The sequence below is a fragment of the Podarcis gaigeae genome (genome assembly GCF_964106915.1).
Source record: "Podarcis gaigeae genome assembly, chromosome: 2".
Classification (NCBI taxonomy): Eukaryota; Metazoa; Chordata; class Lepidosauria; order Squamata; family Lacertidae; genus Podarcis; species Podarcis gaigeae.
This window is the reverse complement of record NC_139679.1, coordinates 111,070,976-111,092,605: the sequence shown is the minus strand read 5'-3', so window position 1 is coordinate 111,092,605 and position 21,630 is coordinate 111,070,976. Positions and strand designations below refer to the sequence as shown.

Sequence of the window (21,630 nt, the reverse complement as noted above, 5' to 3'; positions counted from 1 at the left end):
GGGTTTAGACATACCATTGACACGTATGTGCAAACAGACGGACCCCTGGGAACAAGTGGTTCCATTCCTATGTGTGGTCTAGTTCAGAGAGTAGCATTGAGATACTGCTCTTTGAACCCCTGGCATTTGTGCTATTGGGTTCTGTAGGGCACTTTCTGCCTCCAGTTCTACTTAATATGAAGCCATTGGGAGTTCTGGAATATGGTGCCATCAGCACTCTAATGACATGTAGCTCCATAAGTTCTGTATCGGGAGAGGCTGCGGAAGCCCTGGGAATCAAAGAGGTGGAAGATAGTTCCAAGGGTTCAACCTCCTACAATGCAGGAATCTCAACTAAAGCAGCTGTGACAGATGGCAACCCCCGTTTTGGTGGGGGTTGCATTCTGGATCATCGCACGCAGTGGTGGAGAACATGTAAGCCCACTCTGCCCTGCTATGCCCCAACCCCATTCCACCCCCTTTTCCTTCACTTATGAGTCCACAGCAATGCATGGGTGCATGGTTGTGTGTGCTTTGAACATGTGGAAAATGGTCGTTGCCTGTAAATAACATGTGGGTACTCCTGGGTGCAAGGGATGCGGGTGGCGCTGTGAGTTAAACTACAGAGCCTAGGACTTGCGGATCAGAAGGTTGGCGGTTCGAATCCCCGCGACGGGGTGAGCTCCCTTTGCTCGGTCCCTGCTCCTGCCAACCTAGCAGTTTGAAAGCACGTCAAAGTGCAAGTAGATAAATAGGTACCGCTCCGGCGGGAAGGTAAACGGCGTTTCCGTGCGCTGCTCTGGTTTGCCAGAAGTGGCTTAGTCATGCTGTACGCCGGCTCCCTCGGCCAATAAAGCGAGATGAGCACTGCAAGCAGAAGATGATAGAAGATGATGGCAAACAGAGCTGAGATAGATTGGTTTGATCCCACGACACAGTCCGCCTCTATTGAAGACGCACGAATAGACAGCTGCCAAATCACTCCTCCAGCCTCTCAGAAAATGGAAATGCTGGAATTTGGCCTTGTGATTGGCAGTGAAAAGCCCTCAGCATTGTGCCCTGACAGATATGGCAATCCTTCTATTTAAATTATACTCCTACTCCCTTTTGTACCATGTGGTTCTCAAAGCAGTTATGTCTGGCCACTGGATGGGCAGAAACATAGACATATTTGAAGGAAATAAAGTTCTTGATTTAATCCACTTTTTAATTCCTCATAGAAATATTTACCCTGCACTTGCAACAGAAGGGTTTGTCTTCTTTGATCTATGATTGGTTGAAATCTATGCACCACAAAGCCTTCTCATCCTCTATTTGGAAATATGCTTTTATGGCTGATTCCTCAACAGGTGAAACAACCCCTTAACTGGCAAAAGACTGACAGAATAATAGACCTTTTCTGAAACTGAGAACCAAATTCAGCGATGAATGAAAAGGTGCACTCCCTGACCAATGCTCAGATAAAAGGAGGAGGAGGAGAACAGCCACACAGGAAATGTGGCCTCTGAACACTTGGCCACTTCTCAGAATTTCTGCTATGCTCTTTACAATGGAAAATGTACCGGTAATAGTTTTTCATTTCCCGAAACAGTGGTGAGGCAAAGACACGGTGTCTTAACAGAACTCTTAGCTTGTTGTCTTGTGGTTTCATTTATTTATTTTTTAATAGGAGTGGCATTACACATATTATCTGAAACCATGGGGGGGGGGAATGTAAAATAAAGATACTTGCTTTGGGAGAAAATATGAAGTCCTGGCATAGAGTAAAATCTGATAAGGGTGGTAAGGAGCGGGTGGCACTGTGGTCTAAACCACTGAGCCCCTTGAACTTGCCAATCAGAAGGTCGGCGGTTTGAATCCCTGCGACGGGGTGAGCTCCCGTTGCTCAGTCCCTGCTCCTGCCAACGTAGCAGTTTGAAAGCACACCAGTGCAAGTAGATAAATAGGTACCGCTGCGGCGGGAAGGTAAACGGCATTTCAGTGTGCTCTGCTTTCCATCACGGTGCCCTGTTGCTCCAGAAGAGGTTTAGTCATGTTGGCCACATGACCCAGAAAACTGTCTGTGGACAAACACTGGTTCCCTCGGCCTGAAAGTAAGTTGAGCGGCACACCCCACAGTCGCCTTTGACTGAACTTAAACCATCCAGGGGTCCTTTACCTTTTAGCTTTACCTAATATCTGGTAAATTCCCCTTTGCCTTTGGCTACAGATTCTTCACTTAATTGCATTAGAATAGTATTATATTAATATGAATCAATGAAAGGGAACTCAGGGGAACTGACAAACTGGCTGCTTTTAGTCCAATACACTAGCAAAGGTTTGGATTTTAATGACAGTTGCCCATTTGAGGCATAAAACCTTACCCATAATACACAAATTATTACTCGGGCTTTTGGCTTCCTGCTGTAAGTCAATTAAGGAGCATCCTGGCAACTGCAGACTATTCTGGGCTGTAGGCAATCTTGCAAGCTGCACAAGAAGTCAGGGGCCAACTCATTGTTCAGAATGAGATTGTTTCTTACTTCCAACACTTGACCCCATTTTGTGCTTATATCCGGAAAGCTGATTTCATGCACATCCAATGAAATAAAGAACTGCATGCATCAGAATTAACACCATTTTGCCTTATCACCCCACAGCTGTTTGCTTCAGCAGGGCCCGATATGGAAAACCTGCAAAATAAAGTAAATGATTTGTTGTTATCAGGATATTGTTTTCATTTCCACATCAAAACCTTTCCTTTCACTCCAAGAGGTGAACTATTTATTCTCAACTAAGATGGATAGTATCTGTCTACCACTTCTGATAATAAATTTGACAGACTTTTCTTTTGTAGTCAGAGGTGCAAATTTAGTTAGCCCTGCCTGCCTCTCAACAGCAACTTTATGCATAGACATTAATTAGCAGGTGGTGGTGCTTTTTCCCCATGCCCTGCAAAGTTTGCCAGTTCATTTTTGCAGATCAACCTCCTAAAAGAGCTACCCTGGCAATCCCCACCTTGGGGGAGGGCAGGTTATAAATGGGGGGGGGGGGAATGGTTTAAAACACTTTAAGGCTTGCTGGTTTTTTGAATATGGCCTTTAGAAGTTAAGCAAAACCCAACATTATGTTTTTGTCTTTTGCTGAAAACCATTCATTTTATACAATCATAGAATTAAAGAGTTGGAAGGGACGCCTGAGGGTAATCTAGTATCCAACCCCCAACGTTGCAGGAATCACAGTCTCTTCGCTCTCAGCAGTGCCAAATTAGTGCCATTTGTTTCTATTGCTTAATTATTTGTGGTCGTTATGTCGGGCTGCCATATGTCCAAATTTTCAATTGACACCCAGAGGGAAATTTTTGAAAAATCACAGTTTTTTGTAAAGAATAATGCTTCTGGTGTATCCTGGTTTTTAACTGATTGAAATATGGCAACCCTAATTTATGTCTTGATACTGTTATGATTTCCATTTTAAATTCTGTGCTCCACTTTTTAAGCTGGCTTATTGCTTAGTTGTACTGTATTTTTTATTTCTAGTTGTTATTGCCAAGTTTTTACTGGAGAGTGTAAGCTGCTTTACAGAAGAAGTTAAGGAGTTAACGAGGGCTATTGACTGCCTGGCTCTGAAGCGCCCTCTCCGACTGCATGGAGCCTGGACAGCCCCGTGGTTTTCCCCGGAGCTGAGGGCAATGAAACAATTGTTGAGACGGCTAGAGTGCCGGTGGCGGAAAACTCATTCTGAATCAGACCGGACACAGGCTAGAGCTCAACGTTGAGCATACCAAGTGGCAATGGCGACGGTGAAGAGGGCCTTCTTCACTGCCTCTATTGCATCTGCAGAAAACAGCAGCAGGAGACTCTTTCAGGTGGTTCGCAATCTATCGGAACCACCTGCATCACCGGGACGGCAGATTCCTCAAGAGTAACTGTGCCCCTGAAGGACCAGGTGACCAGCCTGGGAGTCATTTTGGACTCACAGCTGTCCATGGAGGTGCAGGTCACTTCTGTGTCCAGGGCAGCTGTCTACCAGGTCTACCTGGTATGCAGGCTAAGACCCTACCTGCCCACAGACTGTCTCACCAGAGTGGTGCAGGCTCTAGTTATCTCCCGCTTGGACTACTGCAATGCGCCCTACGTGAGGCTACCTTTGAAGGTGACCCAGAAACTGCAATTAATGCGACAGCTAGACTGGTGACTAGGAGTGGCTGCCGGGACCACATAACACCGGTCCTGAGAGATCTCCATTGGCTCCCAGTACATTTCCAAGCACAATTCAAAGTGTTGGTCTGACTTTTAAAGCCCTAAATGGCCTCGGTCCTGTATACCTGGAGGAGCGTCTCCACCCCCATCGTTCAGCCCAGACACTGAGGTCCAGCACCGAGGGTCTTCTGGTGGTTCCCTCAGTCCGAGAACTGAAGTTACAGGGAACCAGGCAGAGGGCCTTCTCTGTAGTGGTGCCTGCCCTGTGGAACGCCCTCCCAGCAGATGTCAAGGCAATAAACAACTATCGTATTTTTCACTCTATAAGACGCACCAGACCACAAGACGCACCTAGTTTTTGGAGGAGGAAAACAAGAAAAGAAATATTCTGAATCTCAGAAGCCAGAACAGCAAGAGGGATTGCTGCACAGTGAAAGCAGCAATCCCTCTTGCTGTTCTGGCTTCTGGGATAGCTGCGCAGCCTGCATTCACTCCATAAGATGCCCAGAGTGCCTGGGGAAACTCAGCCAGATGGGCAGGGTATAAATAATAAATTATTATTATTATTATTATTATTATTATTATTATTATTATTATTCCTCAAAAAGTATACATTTCCCCATCAGCTCTGATTTTGGGGGGGAGGTGACTGCAAAACCAGACTCTTTTTCATGCAATAAGGTTAAATTTTACCTCAAGGTTAGATATTTGTTTGTATATTTGTTTATACATAGAACTGCCTCTGAAGACGGTTCGGAAACATCATCTAGTGCAGAATTCAGCAGCCAGGTTGCTCACCAAGGCAAGATGGTTTGAGCATATTACACCAATCCTGGTCTGACTGCACTAACTGGGTTGAATTCAAAACAGTGGTTTTGACCTATAAAGCCTTAAATGGCTCAGGACCACAATGCCTCAAGGACCGCAGGGATTTGAACCGCCGACCTTTCAATCGGCAAGTCCTAGGCGCTGAGGCTTTAACCCACAGCGCCACCTGCGTCCCGCTTCTTTGCTAACATGTACATAAATCAATAAAAATGCTTTTTTAAAAAAACAAAACAAAAAACTCCAGTGATCTGTGCCCCTTTCACAGAAATTACATTTATTCTGTGCACACGTGGAACTACTCACAGTTCTCTTTTGAAGGGGGATCCATCAACCCATTCCCAGGTCCACTCTTCAGAGAGTTTGGCTGTTGTGACTCCCAACCAATAGCGGGTTTCCTTTGTCAAATTCTTTACAATTGCCTATAATGGAACAGACAAGGGTTTGCCAGGGCTTTTCTTTCAGCCAGAACTTGCTGGAACTCAGTTCTGGCACCTCTCAGGTGGGAACCATTACCATTATAAGAAAACAAGGGAGGTCTTCATGGTGAGTTCAGGCACCTCTTTTTCAAGAAAAATAGCACTGGATGTTGCCATTCTGACCATTGTATTAATAGCTCATGCTCAGTTCCATCAGCTTCATTGATCCACATCCAGCTCCTCAGCCATCTTCAACTGACCCAGCTGGAAATCCTTTTAGATGAGTAAAGAAGAGGGCCCCCGCTACTTCTGTATGTGTGTATAAGGACTTTCTGTACAAATCTGCATGCATTTTAACTAATGTGTGATTAATATTGTAGAGATGTGTATCTGATTTCAGCAGTGGCTGGCTAAAGCAGCTTTTAGGCCAAGGCAGGATTGACTAGTTAAGCATTTCTGTTTCCTACTTGGCAGGGGGTTGGACTCGATGGCCCTTGTGGTCTCTTCCAACTCTATGATTCTATGATTCTATGACAGCAAGGCTCAAGGGATTGGATGGATGGATTGATTGATTGATTGATTGATTGATTGATTGGCTGATGGATTGATTGATTGATTGATTGATTGATTGATTGCAATTTAAGTACATTTTTGCTACTTTTTAGACATCTCACTGGAGGGGTGAAGAGAATGAAGTCTGAACCAGGAAGTCCCTGTTTTGAATTTCCCCTCTGCCATAACATGAACACACTAGGTGGCTTTAGGCAAGCTGCTCTCTGAGCCTCAAGTCTTCCAACTGCACTATGGAACAAAATAATATTGATCATTTAAAAAGGTTGCTATAAAGACTACAATTGGATCATGCATGTAAAGCCCTTTAAACATGTACAATATCTATACAAATGTGATTGAGCAAAGTTAAACATGGTGTTGAGGAATAAAGCATCCTGACGGATGGTCAGGACTTATGGGAGCTAAAGTCCAACAACTGAAGGACCACAGGTCCCACAACCCTGGCCAGAAGTCTCTTGTGGACTTTGCTTCAACTGGATCCCTGTTGGCTAGACTTCTCTCATAAGTTGCATATTTACCATCTCCTGCTGGTCCCGAATCACAAGCAGGGTGGAGTTCTTTCCTTTGCAGTTATCTTGGCTCTCGGTCCAGGTTTTTTGCCCTTGAGAGATCCAGTAGCAGGTGTCCCTGTGCAGTTCCCAGTCATTGGGGCATATTTTGCAGTTTGGGGCATCGTCTAGTGGTAGAGAGGGAAACCAAGAGGCAGAATATTTCTGTCTGACTTGCATTCGACCAAGCTGCTCCTCCGGTCGAGCCCTCCAATGTGATTAATGACCTGAGCCTTTGATGAGGCTCCAGGCACGTTCCCTCATTATGCAGAGTGTCGAAGCAGCAGGGAAGGACACTCTACATGCTAAGAGTTTTATTTCTAACTACGCAGACAGAAAAGAAATATACATCCTCTCTCTGTGAGAGCCAAGAGGCAACTGGGACAAAGGAACCGGAAACCAGTAATATAAACATCCGTCTCCTGTGAGACTTCCAACAGTCTGGAATATAAACAGAGGCTTGTGACTCCAAGCACTGCACAGTGGCAATAAACAGAAACCTAACAATTTCCATGAGTAAATGGATGCTCTTATTTCCCCCCTCATGGGAGAATCTGAGAATTTATTGCATAGTACAAATGTCTCATTGCAAAGGAGAGCTTTATTTATTTCAGTAAATAAACTTCCCAGGAGTTTTGAGTAACGTGTAGAATCCCAAGTGGTCTCAGATACTAGTTAAGCATTTCCGTCTCTTTTGAGAGGAAACTACATCGGAACCTGACTTCATGCTGCCTTTGTGATGCTGCAAAGCTGCATGAGGAGGAAATGTACCTGGGACCACCGCCCCTCTGGCCCTCCCCACGCAATGCCACTGCTGATGAACTCAGCGTGTGAAGTGGCTAAGCTGGTTGCTCTAGCCAAGCTGCATGACACTCACAAGCCAATCTTGTGCTCCTATACCAAGAATTTATGAACTTCCACCATTTTGGAACTAAACACTAAGTTTTACTGCCTGTGCAAACTTTCTGAGTGGTATATGGAGCATGAACGTGACCTTTAAAGAGTTTGTAAGTAAACCATTTCTAACATACTAAACATGTGATCTTTTTCTATGCTGAGGGAAGACAAGACTTTTTTGGAACACAATTGGAAAGACATATTTTCGAGGTCTAACAGCCTATATTTCCAGACTTTAAAGGTAAAGGTAAAGGTAAAGGTACCCCTGCCCATACGGGCCAGTCTTGACAGACTCTGGGGTTGTGCGCCCATCTCACTCAAGAGGCCAGGGGCCAGCGCTGTCCGGAGACACTTCCGGGTCACGTGGCCAGCGTGACATCGCTGCTCTGGCGAGCCAGAGCCGCACACGGAAACGCCGTTTACCTTCCCGCTGGTAAGCGGTCCCTATTTATCTACTTGCACCCGGAGGTGCTTTCGAACTGCTAGGTTGGCAGGCGCTGGGACCGAGCAGCGGGAGCGCACCCCGCCACAGGGATTCGAACCGCCGACCTTTTGATCGGCAAGTCCTAGGCGCTGAGGCTTTAACCCACAGCGCCACCTGCATCCCTTTCCAGACTTTACTTTGCCCCAAACTTGGATCTGGGCACCCAGGAATTTCCCTTTCTATATATATCATGTTTTAACTTGCAACAACAGTTTCAACATGCCTCAGTTCCAATTCTTCAGTATCATCCACCAAAGCAGTCATCCCATCCTGTTTTCCAAAGGAAAGTTAGGTAGCCTCCACACCTGCTTCCTCTTTCTACCTTTGAGTGTGTGTGTGGCTGTGTGACTGTTTTTGACGCGTGTGTGTGTAACTGTTTTAGAAACCACCCTCTGGTCTTCCATGTCCAGCTTCACCTAGCTGAGGCCTAGGCTGCAAAGTGAGCCCAGGGAGGGAGAGCAGGCTAGAGTTGTGCTGAACTTTACACCCTATATCACATCTTACACCTTGTTTGCTTGCTCCTTGTCTGTATGTTATGTGTTAGTTTAATAAAGCTTAGGGTTATTTAGTGCATGTTGTGACTGAGCTTCCCCCACTGATGTTAATGGTTACGCATTATTGCTGAGCTATTCCCACGGAAGTGTTGAAATGTGTCTGTTTTGATTGTGTGCACACTTAATAAATACAGTGGTAACTCGGGTTACATAGGCTTCAGGTTACATACGCTTCAGGTTACAGACTCCGCTAACCCTGAAATAGTGCTTCAGGTTAAGAATTTTGCTTCAGGATGAAAATAGAAATCAGGCTCCGGCGGCGCGGCAACAGTGGTAGGCCCCATTAGCTAAAGTGGTGCTTCAGGTTAAGAACAGTTTCAGGTTAAGTACGGATCTCCTGAACAAATTAAGTACAGTGGTACCTCGGGTTAAGTACTTAATTCGTTCCGGAGGTCCGTTCTTAACCTGAAACTGTTCTTAACCTGAAGCACCACTTTAGCTAATGGGGCCTCCTGCTGCCGCTGCACCGCCAGAGGACAATTTCTGTTCTTATCCTGAAGCAAAGTTCTTAACCTGAAGCACTATTTCTGTGTTAGCGGAGTCTGTAACCTGAAGCGTATGTAACCTGAGGTACCACTGTACTTAACCCGAGGTACCACTGTATCCCCATTTTTAAAAGCTGTGTGAGTGAGAGTTACAAGGGAAATCTGCCAAGATACACTACTGCCAACATTGAAAGATCCTAATTCACAAGACTCCTAGACCGTGCATAAGTGAAACATTTGTTGACTGTGGAGAGTTGCTAACACACGTCTGGGAAAGGACTGACCATAGGCCAGTGAACCTAGCAGTTCTTCTGACCAGGACATAACTAGAAGCACACTGGCCATTACATAGAAGGCAGCACTATGTGAACATCCCATTGGCGCTATCCTGGGGTTTGTGGGTTAATGAAGCCTGCAAGGTACTTTCCATTACAGAGATGTGAAAAGAAATTTGTAAACCACGGCATAATCGCTTAGGCTGAGAATTAATTTGAGCAGCCCTTCTAGGAGGATGCGGAAGTCAATACATCTGAATTCTGTGTCATGTTTTAAAAGTAAAACTTTTAAATGGTGTTTTAATAGTAAATCTCATTTGGAAGATGGAAGTGGCTGACGTCCAGACAGTGTTTCTGGTACACATACACAAAGCATGAGTCATCCATGAGTGGCTGGGGTTACCTGTTCCGCTGTTGTTTGGAGAGCTGCACATATAGCTTTTCAGCTGCAGCTTAAATTCAGAGTCAGTGGCGCTATTGATGGTGGCGGTGTCCTCTGGTCTTTCTTTAGGCTGCAAAACTAAATACATTTTATAGTGTTGCGTTGTTATGGGTAACTGTTGGGATGCAGTCTGTTTTTCTTGCACAGGAAAAGAAACATCGCCATTTTGTTTTGTTACATAGCCAAATGTAATTCATGAAGGCATGTTGTTGCTGTTGTTATTTAGTCGTTTAGTTGTGTCAGACTCTTCATGACCCCATGGACCAGATAATGCGAGGCACTCCTGTCTTCTACTTCCTCCCACAGTTTGGTCCAACTCATGTTGGTAGCTTCAAGAACCCTGTCCAACTATCTCGTCCTCTGTTGTCCCCTTCTCCTTGTGCCCTCCATCTTTCAAAACATCAGGGTCTTTTCCAGAGAGTCTTCTCTTCTCATGAGGTGGCCAAAGAATTGGAGCCTCAACTTCAGGATCTGTCCTTCCAGTGAGCACTCAGGGCTGATTTCCTTAAGAATGGATACGTTTGATCTTCTTGCAGTCCATGGGACTCTCAAGAGTCTCCTCCAACACCATAATACAAAAGCATCAATTCTTCGGTGATCAGCCTTTTTTATGGTCCAGCTTTCACTTCCATACATCACTACTGGGAAAACCATAGGTTTTACTATATGGACCTTTGTTGGCAAGGTGATGTCTCTACTTTTTAAGATGCTGTCTAGGTTTGTCACTGCTTTTCTCCCAAGAAGCAGGCGTCATGAAGGCATGGGATACTGTTATAGCTATCGGGTGCTTGCTCAAGAGCAATCAGGCAAGATGCCTCACTGGTCTGTTCTAGAGCTTTATTATTGGTGCTAGAAACCTTTACAATGCAGAGCACCTCTATTCCATGTCTTGCTCATTCACTAGCAGAATCTGAGAGTGGGCGGTCCTTAAATCTTCCCCAGCAGAGTAGTCTCTTGACCCCCAGTCTATGCCTCCCCTCTCTGTGCGAAAGCCTACTGCACAAGGAAGGCTTGGGTAAAGGGGGGCCTCCCTCCTCCCTGCTTTGGTCAGGCAAGGTGTCCTGGCACCGCCTTGCCTCCTCCGAGCCCTGCATCTCCTCCTCACTAGAGGCGTGGCTTCCTCTGCTGAGGAAGTGCTGCTTCCCACGATCTTTGGGGGCTCTCTGTAATCCATCTGCCTTTTTTTTTTTGTTACAAAAAAAGATTTTTATTGAGATTTTAAAGGTTACAAAAAGAAAAAATAAAGAACATATTTAAACAGAAAAAAACAGAAAAAAGATGCAGATAATTAAAAAAAATATGAATCCTTTACATAACTTTCTTTCCTTTGCTTATTTCCTTGACCTCCTCACACCTCCCTTTTTTGTATTCTAATTCAATTAGATATTTCAGCAAATCCTTTCCATCTTTATTTCTATCCTAATGATTTATCTTAATATACTATAATTTAACGTTCTGTTCTTTCACCAATTAACAATCCATTTTTACTTAATCCTTTATATCATTTCTGCTAAAACCACATTACTTCATTCCAACATCCTTCTAGAATTCCTTAATTTTGTAATCCATCCGTCTTTCCCCCACTCGCCCCTGAGCCGATGGCAGTTCCCTGACAGATACATATGTTTGGAGTGCCTGGCGTGCTCTGGTCCATGGGGTCACAAAGAGTCGGACACGACTAAATGACCAAACAACAAAAACAAACCTGTCAACAAATGATGAAGAATCCTGCTGTTGGGACAAAACAAGCAGGGCATCAAGGAGCATTCATGGGAATATTAAAATATCCCAACAGGCATCTGGTTGGCCACAGTGAGAACAGGATTCTGCACTAGATGAGCCACTTGGCCTGATCCAGCAAACTTTTTTATATTCTTCTGTGGTAACAGAAGCCACCTAGCATGTTGGCCTGGCAGGTTACGGTCACAGTTGGATCTGAAACTGTAGTTTTTATCCGACTGAATTCACTGGATTTTATTTCTGATCCTTGTAAATAGGCAAAGGATCGCAGCTTGTGTGTGTGCATGTTTTCTTTGCTGCTTTGTTGTTGTTGTGTGCGTTTTTTCATATGGTTTATTGTTATGCTATCTTTACGTGTATGGTTTTCGCAAATTAACCCGAACATTTTGGACAAATGGAATACAAATGTGTTTCTCAAATAAATAAATAAATAAATAAGTTTGAAATGTCCACACTATTTTCTGTTCACCAGCTGATCAGTGCCTTTGATGAAAAGCAGAGTAACAGTAGCCTTCCAGCATGGTCAGCGTTTACTGGACTGCGCCAGGAAACATTATCGGTATTCACACTCTCAGGCTGCCAAGCCTATTCCCACCTGGGAGCAAATGCTACTAAATCCAATGAGGATTAAATTGCACAGGATTGCAAATATTCTTGGGGAAACCAACATTAAGCACTCAGTTACTCACCCAAAACTATCAGCGTTACCATAGCCAGAGTGAGGAGGAGAATCACAGCACAGGCAGTTCCAAGAGCAACGCGAAGGCCCTGTGTATTCCTATGGTCATCTGTAAGGATTAAAAGTTGATAAAAGAACTACAGTGGTACCTCGGGTTAAGTACTTAATTTGTTCTGGAGGTCTGTTGTTAACCTGAAACTGTTCTTAGCCTGAAGCACCACTTTAGCTAATGGGGCCTCCTGCTGCTGCCACACCGCCGGAGCACGATTTCTGTTCTCATCCTGAAGCAAAGTTCTTAACCCGAGGTACTATTTCTGGGTTAGCGGAGTTTGTAACCTGAAGCATATGTAACCCGAGGTACCACTGTATGTTTTTTGGTGTAAAGAGATTGCACCTGATGCTGGTGTGACATTATGAATTACAGGTTCTACTGCCTGCACAAACAACTTTGTTTTATATTAAGTCGGGGTTTGGGTGGGATTTACACTCAAAGTGTTTTATTTAAATATGATATTCACAATGTATGAGAAGTACAAGATTCAGTAGCTACAGGGCAGTTTTAATTCACACAAGCTTTTGTACAGTTCTAAAAGAGATCCAAAAGAGATCCTTCATTTTTGTTTTTTTGCTTTTTAAAAATGCTAGCAATTCAGCTAATATAGATAGAAGATCAACTTACATCAAATCAATTACTTATTTATACAGTGCATAACTAAAATATTGACTGCAGTAGACAAACACAAATTATAAAGGATAATGGATCAAACCTAAGATTCTTAGTACAGAATTCTGTTTGCAATTATGAAAACCTAATTCTCTCTGGATCGAAGCTATGACATTCTGCCATAGTATTTTTTTTACTTATTGGGTTTTATAAACAAGAATAATGTTATGCAAATAAGTATAACAAGCTTTCTCATGTCATTTGTATATCACAAAAATAGCATAATAAATGTAGGAAAATACCTACAACATATGTTTCATTATTAAAGGTAAAGGTAAAGGGACCCCTGAGACTCTTGAGAGTCCCATGGACTGCAAGTAGATCAAACCTCTCCATTCTTAAGGAAATCAGCCCTGAGTGCTCACTGGAAGGACAGATCCTGAAGCTGAGGCTCCAAGACTTTGGCCACCTCATGAGAAGAGAAGACTCCCTGGAAAAGACCCTGATGCTGGAAAAGATGGAGGGCACAAGAAGAAGGGGACGACAGAGGACGAGATGGTTGGATAGTGTTCTCGAAGCTACCAGCGTGAGTTTGACAAACTGCAGGAGTGCCACCCGCATCCCATGTTTCATTACTAGTGGTCAATATACAAGTTCTTGGTTCATGAATTGGTTTCCCATCACCGCCATACTCTCTCCACTGTCCTGCAGTCTCACCAGATACTTTAGCTTCCCACAAGGCCACAGGGCAGTTTACTGTATACAAAATTGTCTGCACCTCAGAGACATTGGCTTTCCACCAATGAGGCACTATTCTTGTGTCAATAACATGCTGCAGGATACATCCACAGTAAAATACCTGCCTGGAGGAGTCCTCCCCAAAAAATTTTTACAGGTATGTGGGCTTATCCACACTTACCTCCCCCCTCCCCCACTTTCCAGGCACATTTTCACACTTTAAAGCTCCATGTCTGAGTGCTCTTTTCTTGCTTTCCTCACAAAAACACCCCTCTTTAAACCTGAAGCACAACAAAGAGCAATTCAGTTTTTCTGTGGGTTGCTGTTTGCACTGATTCAGCTTTAAGATCAGGTTTTCATGGGGAAATTTCCAGGGCAAAAGAAGGAGCGCTCAGACATGGAGCTCTAAAGTGATCTCTTGTGGCAGAGCGTTCCACCAGGCCAGGGCCCTGGTCGAGGCCAGTCTAAACTCCCTGTGACCTGGGACCTCCAGGGTGTTATTATTTGCAGACCGTAAGGTCCTCCGCAGGGCATACCGGGAGAGGCGGTCCCATAGGTACGAGGGTCCTAGGCCATATAGGGCTTTAAAGGTCAAAACCAGCACCTTAAGCCTGATCCTGTACTCCACCGGGAGCCAGTGCAGCGGGTATAGCACTGGGTGAATGTGATCCCACGGCAAGGACCCCGTAAGGAGCCTCACAGCAGCATTCTGCACCCACTGGAGTTTCTGGGTCAGCTTCAAGGGCAGCCCCACCTAGAGTGAGTTAAATCATATGTAATGAATTGAAAAAGATGTTTAAAATAATATTTTGTTTTTTTTAAAAAAAAAAGCAGAAGCTTTTCTTTTGGGAATTATAGGGACAGAACTACCCAAACTGTATAGAAATTTATTCATGTATGTGACTACAGTGGCAAGAATGTGATTTGCCCAAAAATGGAAAGAAGAAGAAGTCCCGATGAAAGCAGAAGATATACAAAAACTTACAGGATACGCAGAAACGGGAAAACTTACCAGAAATATAAGAAATCAAGATAACAAACTTTTTTGAAAAAAAGAATGGAAATGGTTTATTGAATATTTACAAACTGTAAACAGATAAGAACATTGCAGGATTATTGTAATGACCTGCAGATGCACTTAAAGTAGATGAATAAATGATTAAGTTAAATTAATCTGGAATATGCAAAAAATACAATACAATAAAATAATTAAGGAACTACAGAAAGAAGGAAGTCAGGTTTCAAAATGCTAAAATGATTGTAAAAGTATTGAAATGTATAAAATTGAGGATCATAAATAATTTATTTTTTTTAATGAACTGGATCGTTCTGCAGACAAAGCTTGCATTCCATCACTGAGCCCTTTCCTAAATACATGAAGCAAAATAATACTTTCATTAGCCTCTCTTGCTTCCAATTATTTTTATCAGGTGGCTTCATAGAATTATGCAAAGGAGAGGGAAAAAACAAACCCCTTTCTAGTCTCTCCATACCGTTCATGTATTGTAAACCTCTAGCATGTCCACCCTTTGTAGTTAAATTAAATTTTCTAAAATAAAAGAAGGATGCATCAGACTGAAGACTATCCAGGCAACTACATTGGGCAGCAAGGAAAAAAGGATTTAGCAGAGACCCACGAAACAGAACCTGAGGACTTCAGATTCTGTAACCCACCTGCAGATTAATTACCCTGCAGAAAAGAATAATACATGAATAAGTGAGTCACTTACTGCAGTTCCTGCCAGGACGAGGCATCGGAATCCTTGAACAGGAAGGCATTTCCCGAATGTTTAGGTCCGCATATGCTATTTCCCCAGCCATGTGCACAGAAAGCTGAACATGAACTAAAGGAAGGAAGCTGAGCTACAGCAACAGGAGCTGCAGAGGCAAATGTTCGACTCCAAGCGACAGCGACTAGCACACTCAGCATCACAGGGTCCAAGTGGTCTCTGTCAAAGTTTTTTTTAGACTTCCTTTTCTCATAAGAATCAATTGGTTGAGACCAGTGAGTGCATCTCTGTTTAATTACAACTGCACCAGCGTACTTGGCCACTGACTCCACCCAGTTCTGCAGGTGCCTGCACGGAGTTGCTTCTCTGCCAGAAACTGCACTTGCTGGCATCCTGTGACCCCTTTATGTTTGGGGACTGGGGATTTGCCATCTGGTATTCTTGAGGACTAGTAACCCACTTTTATTTGATTAACCTTGTGCCTTTTAACTGCTTGATTCAATCTACAATACATTTGTTCATTGTTTTATAGGTGTCTTTTGAGATATTGAATTTTCGAGTTAAATGTTGACACCCAGTCTTAGAATGGAACACCTTTCGTTGCTGGGACTTAACAGTAGCAACATCGCTTCAGAAGGTCTTCCCTAGGGAATATAAGAAAAGCTCTCTGATCAATGGTCTCTCAAGATCAGGGTCAATGAGACAGTGAGTTTTGTAGGAATTAAAACTTAGGTGAAATCCAAATGGGAATCCCATTTATTGATAGTCTCTATATACTATCTCTCTTTGCAACAGAGCAAGGTACCCGGCTTTGCCAGTTGGAAAAATATAGATACGTATGAAGCACAAATTCAGCACCCAGCAGCACAATAGGAAAACAGGTCCACCTATTACATCAGTACAGCAACCAAGAAGAGCCCTGCTGGACCAAAACAAAGACCTATCTCCTCCAGCATCCTGTTTCTCAGAGCGACTAAACTGGTGCTTATGGGAAGCTGGGATCTAACTTCTGGGGAAAGGACACATCAACAGAAACTTGCCTATGCTTTCCACGGGTCACATTTGGCCAAGGTGTCCAAAAAGGCATCAGCTCACATTTGGTTTGCTGTGGGGTTTATCTCAGAAGCATTGCTCCACATGTCTGGTTTCACCTCCAGTCTAGGCCAGATTCCTTTCAGCGGCCCTCTTCTTCCAGAGTCTCCGTTTTCCAGTCCTGTCTCCTCAGGAGTGAATTCCAAACCTCAGGAACAAGTAGACCTTCCTAGAATCACCCCAGGGATCCAGAAAAGGCTTTTATCAAAGTGCGCAGAGATATTTTGCTTCAGTGCCTTTAACGGAAGCAGGTTTACACCCAGGATTCATTTGTCTCCCCAGTGAACAAGGGACTAGGTAAACATAGACATCTGGCATTCCCTTTCTGGCTATGCACAGTGGGGCTTAAGGGGGACCCTAGCAAGAACCAAGATCCCCCTATCTCTGTGGAGAAGCCTTCTTAGGTACACAGCCTGTTCCCTGCATCTCCCCTGGGCATGCCTTCCATCTCTCTGCGGCTTCTTACACCCGTTCCGTCTCTTCCACCCTTCATTTTGCCTGAGTCACAGCAGCTGGACTCCTCCCCTACCATCAGGCATATGACTGAGACTGCCCCACCCTTCTTTTCCTGTAGGTAGAGCAGGATTAACACTGTTAGAGGCCCTAAGAACTTTAAAGATTTGGGTGCCCCCCATATATATCCAACTCAAAATATAATCACAAGTAATCCGTAAAATAGGGACGCAGGTGGGTTAAAGCCTCAGCGCCTAGGACTTGCCGATCGAAAGGTCGGCGGTTCGAATCCCTGCGGCGGGGTGCGCTCCCGCTGCTCGGTCCCAGCGCCTGCCAACCTAGCAGTTCGAAAGCACCTCCGGGTGCAAGTAGATAAATAGGGACCGCTTACCAGCGGGAAGGTAAACGGCGTTTCCGTGTGCGGCTCTGGCTCGCCAGATGCAGCTTTGTCACGCTGGCCACGTGACCCAGAAGTGTCTCCGGACAGCGCTGGCCCCTGGCCTCTTGAGTGAGATGGGCGCACAACCCCAGAGTCTGTCAAGACTGGCCCGTACGGGCAGGGGTACCTTTACCTTTACCTATAATCCGTAAAATTATTTTTTATTTTTCAAAATGAAACAAAGCTTACAGCAAGATGGGAAACCATGTTTATTTTTAGTTACAGATAGGTAGCCGTGTTGGTCTGCCATAGTCAAAACAAAAAAAATTCCTTCCAGTAGCACCTTAAAGACCAACTAAGTTAGTTCTTGGTATGAGCTTTCGTGTGCATGCATACCAAGCTCATACCAAGGACTAACTTAGTTGGTCTTTAAGGTGCTACTGGAAGGATTTTTTTTTTGTTTTGACCATGTTTATTTTTTGTATACTTCCACTTTATCTATATTTGAATTTTTTCTCCTCCTTTTTTCTAATTGTAGAGTTTTTGATCAGATCCTCAAAACTAATCTTATGTAATACATCTGCTTCTGGCAATGGAAAATTTATGTAGTGTTCCCCTTTTTTTCCTTTATGCCCTAAGCATGTGCTTAGTTTGCTTAATGGTTAATCCAGCCCTGGGTGGGGCCTCCAGGAAACGTCCACAGGTGGCCCCTTCAGGATCCAGTGCATGGTTGGTGTGGATTGAGGCCTACTTAAAAGGCCAAGCACTGGCAAAGGACTGGTGAACGCCAAGAGCCCATCACAGAAGCCGGCAACCATAGATGAGCCATGCATTCCATATTAAAGACACAATTTCTGGCAGAATACAGATGGCAGCAACATGATGGCACTAGTGGACACTTCCTCTGGCTATGAGGAGCCCACTGGACAATGCCAGGTGAAATGAAAGAAATTGGACTTTTGCCTAGGATGCCCAACTGTGCCGCACAAGAATGTATGCCAGAAACACGAGAACTGCCAGTCTGAGTCAGTATAATGAACTCTTCAGTCACCAGCCAGATGCCCCCAAGAAAACTCACAAGTAAGAAATAATGGAGATAAGCATCCCCTCTAAGTGCCTTCAGAAAACAAAGTTGTACACCTGCCTCTGAATGGGGTGGTCCAGTCCCTGGCTGCCCTGGTTAATAGCTGTCGATATGCCTGTGCTCTTTGAACTAAGGATAGTCTGCTTTGAAAGCCGCTTAGGCTTGCGGCCATCATAACATCCTATAGCAATGATCACGTGACAATTTCCTGTGGCAAGCCACCAGAGCAGAGTTGCACGTTCTTCTTGCATTCAGCCTGCACCAAGCGAACCTTTGTGTAGGTATCTGCTTTAAAGGCTGGTGAGGGGGTGTTTTCCGTAGGAGGCATGAACGAAAAGGTTACTTTTAAAGTCTGAAGTGGGGACGTTGTAGAGCTCAAGGAAATGACATGTGGATGCACAATAAAGCCAGTGACTTGGGGAAAGGTCTTAAAGATCCAAATATATTTCTGTGCCCTATCTACTGGAGGGGGGAGGTAAAGGACCCCTGGATGGTTATGTCCAGTCAAAGGCAATTATGGGGTGCGGCACTCATCTCGCTTTCAGGCCAAGGGAGCCGGCGTTTGTCCACAGACAGCTTTCTGGATCCTGTGGCCAGCATGACTAAACCACAACAGAACACTGTGACGGAAACCAGAGCACATGGAAGTGCTGTTTACCTTCCCGCTGCAGTGGTACCTATTTATCTACTTGCACTGGTGTGCTTTCGAACTGCTAGGTTGGCAGAAACTGGGACAGAGGAACAGGAGCTCACCTCCATCACGGGATTTGAACCGCCAGCCTTCCAAACAGCAAGCCAAAGAGGTTTAGACCACAGCGCCAGCTACTCCCTTCCAAACAAGAACAAAGAAGGTGAGGACAGGTGACCACACCTAGGCCCGAAGTCACCCCCCACCAAAACAGGCTCAAAGCTTCTCAGAGCTTTTCTAAATCATTTTTCTCAGCAGCTAAAAGGCATTAGCTAAGCATCAGAAACATTCCGCTTGCTGTAACTAAAAAGATTGCAACAAAGGTAGGGAACACAGTCCATTGTTTCTCAGGCCTTTCTGATGCCTTCTGGCCTTGCTAAAGAACCACATTGCAACTTACTCTCTGTCTGGGAACCATGCCAGAACAAGAGATTGAAACATATCTGAACACTCTGAAACCCCTTTCCTGGGAAGGGTGCCAAGAGTCCCAATAGTCCCAAGACAGCTTTCTGTTCATGCTCAGAGGACTCCTGAGGGAGGAGAAAGGAGGAGGGATCTGGAATGGGTATATATGCTTGTGCACATGATTGTGAACTTCGTGCATGCTTTTTGTGACTTATCACACTTGCTCCTTCTACCAGTTCATGGATGGTAGAAATAAAAGCCTTTTCTCCGAAACTATTCCTTGAGTGTCTGTTGACTCCCACTTCCCTTTCCCAGGCGCAATATTTTTCCCACCCGAGGGCAAAGCCTCATAAGGCTACATTTCAACTTGAATCCACAATCTCCAGCTCTGGTGGCTGATCCATTAGGCCACTGTGTCACCTCGTATATGGGTGCTCCCATCGCTGAATAAATTATACTTTGCTAAACTTTAAAAGTTTGCCAACACAGGTCCGTATATTTAAAGCCATGGTTTTCCCAGTAGTGATGTATGGAAGTGAGAGATGGACCATAAAGAAGGCTGATCGCCGAAGAATTGATGCTTTTGAATTATGGTGCTGGAGGAGACTCTTGAGAGTCCCATGGACTGCAAGATGATCAAACCTCTCCACTCTGAAGGAAATCAGCCCTGAGTGCTCACTGGAAGGACAGATTGTGAAGCTGAGGCTCCAATACTTTGGCCACCTCATGAGAAGAGAAGACTCCCTGGAAAAGACCCTGATGTTGGGAAAGATGGAGGGCACAAGAAGAAGGGGATGACAGACGAGCACTGGACGAGATGGTTGGATAGTGTTCTCGAAGCTACAAACATGAGTCTGACCAAACTGAGGGAGGCAGTGGAAGACAGGAGTGCCTGGCGTGCTCTGGTCCATGGGGTCACGGAGAGTCGGACACGACTAAACGACTAAACAGAAACAACAAACTTTAAAAGGCCCCAAATCAATTTTTGAGAGCAATGTTGTTGTCCTTATTCCACCAACATTCTGAGATCTTAGGCAAAGCACAGCAGTACAGAGGAGGCAAATTTGCTTTACAGTGGTACCTCAGGTTACATATGCTTCAGATTACATATGCTTCAGGTTACAGACTCCGCTAACCCAGAAATAGCGCTTCAGGTTAAGAACTTTGCTTCAGGATCAGAACAGAAATTGTGCTCCAGTGGCGCGGCGGCAGCGGGAGGCCCCATTAGCTAAAGTGGTGCTTCAGGTTAAGAACAGTTTCAGGTTAAGAACGGGCCTCCTTAACTAATTAAGTACTTAACCCGAGGTACCACTGTATTGGACAAATGACTTGCTTGTGGCTGGTTGGCCCCTAGATGGCACTTATGTAGCTAACCTACCGAAAAACATGACATAATTGGCTGCAAATAAATGAGATGCAGACTTCTTGCAAAGCTCTAAAAAGAAGGGTCTACATGCACGGATCTGACTTTCGAATGCTGCTGCAACAGTGATAGCCCCAAATTGAAGGATCTCGTAACAATTCTGCATTAAGCCCTTTTATCCCAAATCTCTGAACCGCTGGTACATTTCTGAGAGGTATTGTAGTATGAAACAGTGAGACACACACAGAGAGAGACAGTGATTAAACTAGGATACCATTGGAGTATTACCCCAGTGAAGTTATGTCATGTGAATCCAACCTAGTGAGTATGCTATGATGGGAAGGGTGGGATTGGCACAATGTTTTACACGTGCTCTTGTTCTGTGGTGCAGACACAGGAGGTTGCAACCGTTGTTAACCAGACGGCTTGTTATGCAGAGACTTAATCTTGTGTCTGACAGCTACTTCCTGGTTAGAAAGTGCTCCTCATTTCATGCACCACCATCCATGCAGTTCTCATTGCAGAGATGAGGGTGCAAAGTTTGGTCTCTTATCTTAGCTGACAAACAAAAACTTAAGATAAAGAGGGGTGAAAGCAGGTGGAACGGGTTTGCAGGTACATATGTGGAAGCCCTTCTTCTCTTATGTGGCCAGTTAGGTATAATACAACAGCCACAATGTTTTGGTTACATTACTGAGACATCTCCCTGGCTAAGCAGCCCCTGGTGGGCATTGCTAAGTGGATGAATTTAAGGTGCTTGTGGATTTTCTTTTCCAACATGTCAAACTCTAGTGCACTGTGTTGTTACGGTTGTGTTAAAGTTCTTTTGTTTAATTGTTTATTGAATGATGTTATGCAGATGATAGATGATAGATAGATAGATAGATAGATAGATAGATAGATAGATAGATATAGATAGATAGATAGATAGATAGATAGATAGATAGATAGAT

At 44.4% G+C, this 21,630-nt stretch overlaps 2 protein-coding genes across 4 annotated transcripts in view; one reads left to right on the top strand and one right to left on the bottom strand.

Annotated features, from left to right (window-relative positions):
* LOC310837896 (C-type lectin domain family 2 member D-like) overlaps positions 1-21,630 on the top strand; it is a 201,075-nt gene that overhangs the window by 35,054 nt on the left and 144,391 nt on the right. Inside the window, exon 7 of one of the 2 annotated variants that reach the window (XM_083725117.1) lies at positions 8,638-8,722. The exons of the other annotated variant lie outside the window; for it this stretch is intronic. The gene's annotated coding sequence lies outside the window, so the exon portion shown is untranslated. Of the gene's footprint in view, positions 1-8,637; positions 8,723-21,630 lie in introns of those variants that run through there. 2 annotated transcript variants of the gene reach the window in all.
* LOC310837990 (killer cell lectin-like receptor subfamily B member 1B allele A) lies at positions 1,087-15,356 on the bottom strand. Of its 2 annotated transcripts, none has more exons than XM_083725307.1 (6): positions 15,214-15,356; positions 12,092-12,190; positions 9,624-9,740; positions 6,496-6,653; positions 5,278-5,407; positions 1,087-2,651 (listed from the first exon to the last, which is right to left on the bottom strand). In XM_083725307.1, the coding sequence occupies exons 1-5, from the start codon at positions 15,302-15,304 to the stop codon at positions 5,288-5,290; spliced, it is 585 nt and encodes a 194-aa protein (XP_083581433.1). In that variant the 5' UTR covers positions 15,305-15,356; the 3' UTR covers positions 1,087-2,651; positions 5,278-5,287. The 2 variants fall into 2 exon arrangements, with proteins under 2 accessions (XP_083581433.1, XP_083581432.1); XM_083725306.1 differs by having other exon boundaries at positions 5,292-5,407.